This window comes from Limulus polyphemus, unplaced genomic scaffold (genome assembly GCF_000517525.1).
Source record: "Limulus polyphemus unplaced genomic scaffold, Limulus_polyphemus-2.1.2 Scaffold817, whole genome shotgun sequence".
Lineage (NCBI taxonomy): Eukaryota > Metazoa > Arthropoda > Merostomata > Xiphosura > Limulidae > Limulus > Limulus polyphemus.
The window spans coordinates 290,652-298,788 of NW_013666427.1; the positions used below are offsets into that span (position 1 = coordinate 290,652).

Sequence of the window (8,137 nt, forward strand, 5' to 3'; positions counted from 1 at the left end):
ATCCCCGTCCCACCAAACAGACTCGCCCTTTCAGCCATGGGGCCATTATAATGTGACGGTTAATCCTACTATTCGTTGGTAAAAGAGTTGGCGGTTGGGCTACTCTAGTACTTCTAGTCTTTCACCGCTAAATGAAGGACGGATAGCGCAGATATCCTTCGTGTAGCTTTGTGCGAAATTCAAACCAATTTAGGAACTGACAAATCATTTACAGGAGCCAAAGATCCAATCATATAGTGGAATTGACCTTGTATACGGAAGCAGGTATTCCAATTATTCCAACGAGAGACTGTTGGCTAATGGCAACTCATAGATATCGTACTGAAAATACAATTGAATTTAGGAATGTTGACCAAAATGTGCTTGGATTTAGATGACTCCTCCATGAATAAGTCAAGTATAAAATCAGGAGCAACTGGCAAACCACTGAACTTCACTTTGCCATTCATACAACACATGAAACAGTAGGACTGAACAGTAGTAGCAGGAGAGACACATTTCTGGATCATAGTTTAAATCTGCAAAACTTGAAACATTCTTTTGAGCTTGACAGTCTAAGGAATTAATAGCTTGTTCATTTCTTTTTCAGTCAGGTTCGTTACGAGATGAACGGTGTACTTCTCTGTCACGAAATTGCTCCTGACTTCTTCTAACGTCATCTTAGCGAACAATTTGATGTGCTTCTGTATTTCAGGTTTGTTCCTGACTTTTTGTCAGTGGATTCTTGCTCTTTTTCTCTAACTCGCATCCTGACGTTTCATTTTCTTTCTAAAAGTTTCAGACTTCTTCCATGATAAGTCACTTTTCCGTTTGGCATCGTGATTTTCGATGTTTTTCATCACTTTATACTCATGATGAAGTAAAAAATAATTGTGTAATTTACGAAGATTGAGTTACTACAAAATTCCTGCAAATTTGTATGTAATGAACTCCATACGAAGGACATGCGACTTCTTTGGTCACAGAACAATTCAATTCATAGAGTATGCTTGGATTCTCCAGCAGAAAAGTAACTTTTTCTTCTGAAAAAGCACAATGATTCTCCACAACGAAAACTCATTTTTAAATTCTGCATTGAACTCATTTTACCACAACTTCAGAAGTTTTATTAAAAATAATAATTTCGTTGATAATAATAATAAATGTACAAAATAATGTACATTATTAAAAACGAAAGAAGTACCATTAAGAAAGCGATTTTGGAAATTTTTTTATAAAATAAGGTACTATTACTTTTTAAATTCTAGCGAGAGTTTATTGTATAACATTTTTCATCTGGGTTTGATATAAAGCTGTTATTGACTTATTTCTTTTAAATAAAGGTGAGCAAATGCACTAAATAACCGTTTTATTTACTTTGTTAGGAACTTACCCTTATGATGTTGAAAAAGTATGAAAAGTTTTATCGAATTCGGACTTAAACTGTCGGAGGAGTTTTGCGTACAGACGGACATTAGTCTCTTATATATATATAGATAATACATAAAATAATTATATTTATATATACAAAATTAAATAATTATATTTATATATATACAAAACTCAATAATTATATTTATATATACAAAACTAAATAATTATATTTATATATACAAAACTAAATAATTATATTTATATATATACAAAACTCAGTAATTATATTTATATACAAAACTAAATAATTATACAAAATATAATTATATACAATATACAAATGATCATAGTTTATATTTTCTATTAAAATGTAGCAAGTAGCGCTTTGCACAAACAAAAAATGAATTTTCAAATGTCGATCCACTAGTCGCTTCTAGAAACATAGGTGCGATACGTAGCGCGCACTACGCACAGCTCTAATGTTCCTACTATTGGTCAACGGTGATAAATCAGCCTGACAGTTTTACGAAAATGTACATCTTTTGTATTTAATCTGAAATACAGGTGAATGTATCTGTTATATATTTGTATGCGCATGTGTGCTGAAGAAACTTAGACGCGTGTTCGTGGTAGATATATCAATTAATAATTGTGGTTTGTTAAATAAGAACAAGATGAAGAGTTTCCTTGGTCATGTAACTTTCTTAATTTTTGGAATCATATTTGAGTTGCACGCGCACATTGAGTAAGAATATAATTTCATTAACTTTTTTTGTAAATAACTGATATAATTTATCGAAATTACTTTAATCATCAATACTTATACCCAGTGCCGGATCTAGGCATAAGGTAAACAAGCTACAGCTTAGGGCCTCACAAAATTTCAGTATTTTTTTTTTTTTGCTTTTAAAATTTCATTTTTCACTTTAAATACCTTGCTATTAAATTAAAAGGCATATATATATGTTTTTAATTTTTTTGTGGCGACCCAAGGACCTGTTTTGGTACCCACCTTTGTGAGACTTTCTGGTGTAACTTTCTAACAAGGGGCCTACAAGCTTTATATAGCTTAGAGCCTCACCAAGTCTAAATCTGGCACTGCTTATACCAGTAGATGGCCTGTAGTATTTCACACTAATTTGTACTCTTTGCAACATAAATAATGCTTTGAGCTGTTGGTGTCGCAGCAGTTATTGCACAGAATCTAAAGCTTACGTTTTTTAATTATCAGTTTTTCATAGATAAAGTAATATTGTTTTTGTTCTGATGTATAATATTATTTACAAAAGTTTGTATTATGAAAGGAATGTGTCAGATCTATATTTTTAATTTTAGATCATATTTTTATTACTTGATTTTCATATCTCAAATAACTAAATGTAGATAAGTCTTCGAAATTAATAGGTGCAACTAATTTTTGTCTCATTAACTGCTCTTAAACGCTTCATGTATTAGAGGGAATACATGAAAGAGTAGCTTAAGTAACGCAGTATATGTAAATATTATATATTCGTGTAACTAAGTTTGTGTGCCTCCTTAACATGAGACTTTGAATAAGGGTCTACTACACAAGAAAGTAAGTGAATTCATGACTTTTCTTTGGTGAGATGGTTCACCTATACAACGGGCATGTTTGAAAGTTTGTAATAATCTAAGTTGTTACAATACAGACGAAGTGAGACAATTTCTCTTTCCAAAGTGTAAACAATACTAATCATGTTCAAGTTGTGAATCGAACATATTATTCCATTAAGATGATGTAAAATGAGAATGTATTTGATTAAATCAATCCTCGTATTTACAACATTTCTTTAAAACTTATTGCTCGTAAACACAATAAATTTGTTTAAGTTCTGTTAATACCATATATTCTAATTTGGCAATTTTAAAATATATGTGTTTTACGTTTTACTAGATTTATCAATTTGACACCCAACTGTGTGTATAAAAAAAAAAGAGTGGAATCTTAGGATGGTTCTTGTAAAGGATTCTTCATAAAAAAATAGTTTATACCAAATGTATGCGGAAGAGTCAAACCTGCCACCTTTTCTCTTTGATGTAAATAAAAGAATGATCGTGTGTGTATTTTAAATAATTGTGTGTAAGAATGAAAAGAAACTTCATTGAAAAGACTTAAAACGTCTGAATGTTTCCTCTTTTGTAAATTATAGGGCGGAAGAACGGATTGACACATCCAGTGCATTTCCGGTAAAACAGTTTTTTCTTGTTTATTATATCAAAATAACATTCCAAGCTTGTTAAATCAATGAAGAGTTTGGATTTCTTTTAAACAAATAATACCAATAAGAAGAGATAGTTGTTAATTAAAATGTTATTTCAGAGAAATTACATTCTTTACCTTTACCTTTTGCTCAGTATTTTAGTATTGATTCATGCACATTCAACCGTTAACTAGGACCGTTTCCTATTCATGACCTTAAGAAAACACGTAGGTTCAAGAAATCAACTTAACACAAAAATACGATACCTGTAACCCGAAAAGTGGACCTTTCTTCTTTAGGGGCAAACTAGGATCATCTCCTATCTATTCCAGAAATGATTTTTTATAAAACAATCTAAAACTATGAACAATAAAATGTACTCGCACAAACTGGAGAGACTTATTTCAGGAAATATTTCAGCATGCACAGAAGGCTTAGTACGTTATATAAAAACGATTTTTTTTGAGCCTCAACACGTCGTTACAGTCTATGTCACCACGTCTGGTCATTCTCCGTCTAATAACTATGCAACTTGAAAATAGCCCTGCATCGTTGTTGCAATTACAAAAACTCTACCGTAAGACTGTTATGTCCAAAGCACACCACTCCACCCTGCTTGTTTTCTATTATCCGTCTAGTATACTAAGAATGAAGGTTTTCAAGCGCCTGTTTCAACAGTCCAATCTCACAGAGAGCCATAGGTGCTGCATACGGCGACTTTTTAAGCAATATGACTTTGTATTGAATAGCATGAAAACCCGTTTTACTCTCTAGTTGTTTGAGCTATGCGACGTTAGTACATCAGGTATGAAGCCTTAACTTGGTGAATCCATATCCCGTTGACTTTATTTACAGAGGGTACTTGGACGGCTTTTGCCATTGACCTTTACAAGACCTGTTATTTGTTACAAGACGCCGCACTTTATTTGCTATAGCTGAGATGTAACTCGTTGTAGATCTATTTCTGGAGGTCCTGGTGCTACAAGTTGATCCATATTTTTTCGTTTTTCAATGTCATTAAGTTCAATGGATATCCCTGTTTTGAAATTTCTAAGCCTCTGATTTAAACATATCTTTATGATCCGAGTATTTTGCGTCGAAAAGGACTGCTACATACATTACAAAAAGCGATCAGTTTTTGGTGGCATCACACTACTTACAAAATAACACACACCGCCAAAATGTAGTTTTGATATATTCCATTTAACCACGACTTTATATATGCTGTGTTTATCATGTGACTTCCTAATGCGCATATTTAAAAATGTTTTTATGAACATTCAACCCTTTGAATTTGTTATTGACTACATTGTCACAATGTTTTTTATCAAAAGCAACACTATTACTACCCGTTTTACAGTATGTTATTCATTTCTATCTATCTGTGTGTGTGTGTTTGAGTAAAAAACTTTTGCATTTTATATGGAAGTAACATGGCTTTCCTTTTCGCTCCCAAATTAAAAACACACAGTGTATTACATTGATTTAATCAGGAACTGACATGTTCAAGTAGGCCTTGTCGAAACGGCGGTGAATGTGTCAACGCCATCTGGTGGTCACCAGGAATATCACGAGAATACCTTTGTATGTGTCGGCCAGAATTCTGTGGAACACGCTGTGAAACAAGTAAGACAGAAAGTTTTATTTTGGGCTTTTAGTTTTATTAAATTTTTCTTAAGTCAAAAATTATTTTTTCCATGTTAGTACAAATCATTTTAACATTAAGTCTGTTTGTTTGTTTTTGAATTTCGCGCAAAGCTACATGAGTGCTATCTGCGCTAGCCATCCCTAATTTAGCAGGTTAAGACTAGAGGGAAGGCAGCTAGTCATCACCACCCACCGCCAACTCTTGTCTTTTTACCAACGAATAGTGGGATTGACCATCACGTAATAACGTCCCAACGGCTGAAAGGGCGAGAATGTTTGGTGGGACGAGGATTCGAACCCGTGACTCGCAGATTGCGAGTCGAGCTCCCTAACCACCTGGCAATACCGGGCCAACATTAAGTCAGTAGTTAGTGTTTGCACACGCACTCCAGCGTTTAATAACTTTGACGTATATACACATCAGTTTTAATTAATACACGATATGTATTTTATTCGTTAATCTAGTTTTTCTTATGATGTCACATAAGTGTTTTAGCATTAAGTAGTTGGTCTTCATGTTCATATGTACAATCACGTGTTGTATTGCCTGTACTAGTATATATATACACATATATACATCACTTTATACAGAGTTCAGTATGTTGTATTAAAAAGATTTTGAATATGTAAATCAGCAAGCCAAATGGTGAAAAATAGCCGATATAAAGTAGTAGTGGAACAGAATGTATCAGAACTACATTTTGGCATCGTTTGTCATTTCCTAGGTTGGGAGAGGTCTGTAACAACTTTTTCCAATGTAAAATATACATACACTAAGATTATAGAGATTTGTTCAGGTCAGAGATTTAGAAATTCCAACAAGGGAATATCCCTTTTACTTTATGCCATTGGAAAACAAAGGAATATGGATCAACTTGGGGATTCAGAACTGTCCAGAAACAGACCTGAACAAGTCGTACTTCAGCCATGGTAACTAAACTGCGGCGTCTTGCAACAGGTGAGAATCCATTAACACAAAAACCAGTGGCAAAAGCCATCCAAGTGTCCCGTAAACAGAACCCAATATAATCAAGAAGGCTATAGGCTATCCGTCTGGAAACGAGGACAAGATAAGACTTTTTGTGACACTTTCCGTTCAACTGTCGCATACCCCAAGCAGCTGTAGAATTAAATGGGTATTTATGGTATTTAATGGTTAATGTGTTTATGTATCCATTCCAGACTTATTCCTGTATTAAGTATATTTTCATAACCATTTCAGAGTAGCATATTTCCACCCTACATTTGATGTGTTTAAGACTACCATCACATCTGTTTAAGTTTGTACATTATAACTTAATGTTTAAGAATGTCTTTCTATATATTTGTGTTTCTGTGTTATTGCATCTTTTTGAACGTATTTCGTAGATATGGCATATTTAGAGTCTGTTACAATGCTATATGTGTATGTTTCAACTTAAAGAATATTTTGCCCCCCAGTGGCACAGCGGTATGTCTGCGGAGTTACAACGCTAGAAACCGGGTTTCGATACCAGTGGTGGATAGAGCACGGATAGCCCATTGTGTAGCTTGTGCTTAACTACAAACAAACAAACAAGAATATTTTAATACATTTATAAGTGTATTTCACCTTTGCGTTATTTATACTGATATGCAAGTCTGACTTTGTTAGGATTAGAAGTTTACCTTAAAAGTGCATTTGTGCAGACGTACTTCTTCACTGTGTTTAAATTTCAACCCCAGCATTACTTTTATATAGACGTATACTTTAGCTATGCTCACATTTCAATCACAGTATTATGTCTGTTTAGTTGCACATTCTAGCTTAATATTGTTACAGATTAATTTAAACATTATTTTCGTTCAGATCTATTTCTATTATTATAATATTTTCACATTCATCCAAGGACTCTGTCTGTTCTTAACTTAATCCTAGAAGTTCTTGTCTACAACTCACTAAAATCATAACTCACACAAAAAACAAACAAACAAGAAAGACCGATAATATTGCAGTTAATCCTATTAATTACTGTTAGTGTCTTTTTAGTAGTTTACATGAGAAATGAGTGGTTTCATTTAATCTTTACTCAACATATGACGCAATTGAACAGTGTGAAGATATGTCGGTAATTTGACAGTTATTATATTTATATTTCTATCCTATTGTTATAAACTGTTCTATCGTTGAATATAGCTTATAACACTAATATTGCATTTGTATAGTCGTATTACTGTATTTACCACTCACTCTAATGGGCCACCCAGTGGCACAACGGAATGTCTTCGGTTTGTTTATTTTTGAAGTTAAGCACAAAGCTACACAATGGGCTATCTGTGCTCTGCCCCACGACGGGTATCGAAACCCGGTTTCTAGCGTTGTAAGTCCGCAGACATACCGCTGTGCCACTGGGAGGAGGGGCGAATGTCTTCGGACTTACAACGCTAGAAATCTGGTTTCGATACTCGTGATGGGCAGAGCAAATATTTCTCATTGCTTCGTTTTGTGTTTAATTACAAACAAACACTGTAATGGTTACTTTTTCGAAACACGTGTTAGATTAATACGTTTAAATTTCTATCGTAGTATCAAGCCTTATACTCAATTCACACCACTCTGACTTTTTTTTTCAGATCAATTTGAACGGTATACTGGCTATCAGCTTGAATGCTTTGAAGAATTTCAGCCTATAGTATCAATAAAAGGATCTTCAAAGCTTCTGTGGGAAAGCTGTCGGCAGGCTTGCGCAGTGTTTCATAAATGTAAATTAATAAATTATGTCATAAAACGTGACGGACAAAGTTTCTGCTCATTATATGAGAAACCACCAAGTACTTGTGATATATATCGTATATTGAAGTGAAAGGAAACGACCTGTATAGCCTTGACATGATGAATGATGAATGTTTTGAGCTGTAGTTTCTTTAATGAAACAAATAAAATATAAAGCTGCTTA

The 8,137-nt window shown here is 33.7% G+C and overlaps 1 protein-coding gene across 1 annotated transcript; it reads left to right on the plus strand.

Annotated features, from left to right (window-relative positions):
* Positions 1-1,942: 1,942 nt before the first annotated feature.
* Positions 1,943-8,137, plus strand: LOC111086063. Its single transcript, XM_022387470.1, has 4 exons — positions 1,943-2,098; positions 3,525-3,561; positions 5,069-5,201; positions 7,815-8,137. Exons 1-4 carry the CDS (start codon positions 2,028-2,030, stop codon positions 8,042-8,044), a joined length of 471 nt encoding a protein of 156 aa, XP_022243178.1. The 5' UTR covers positions 1,943-2,027; the 3' UTR covers positions 8,045-8,137.

Excerpts from the sequence above, each read along its gene's own strand:
- LOC111086063 (XM_022387470.1), top strand. The coding sequence starts at position 2,028 with ATGAAGAGTTTCCTTGGTCATGTAACTTTCTTAATTTTTGGAATCATA. Across the intron at positions 2,099-3,524 it reads GAGTTGCACGCGCACATTGA|GGCGGAAGAACGGATTGACA; the intron begins GTAAGAATATAA and ends TGTAAATTATAG. Across the intron at positions 3,562-5,068 it reads ACACATCCAGTGCATTTCCG|GAACTGACATGTTCAAGTAG; the intron begins GTAAAACAGTTT and ends TGATTTAATCAG.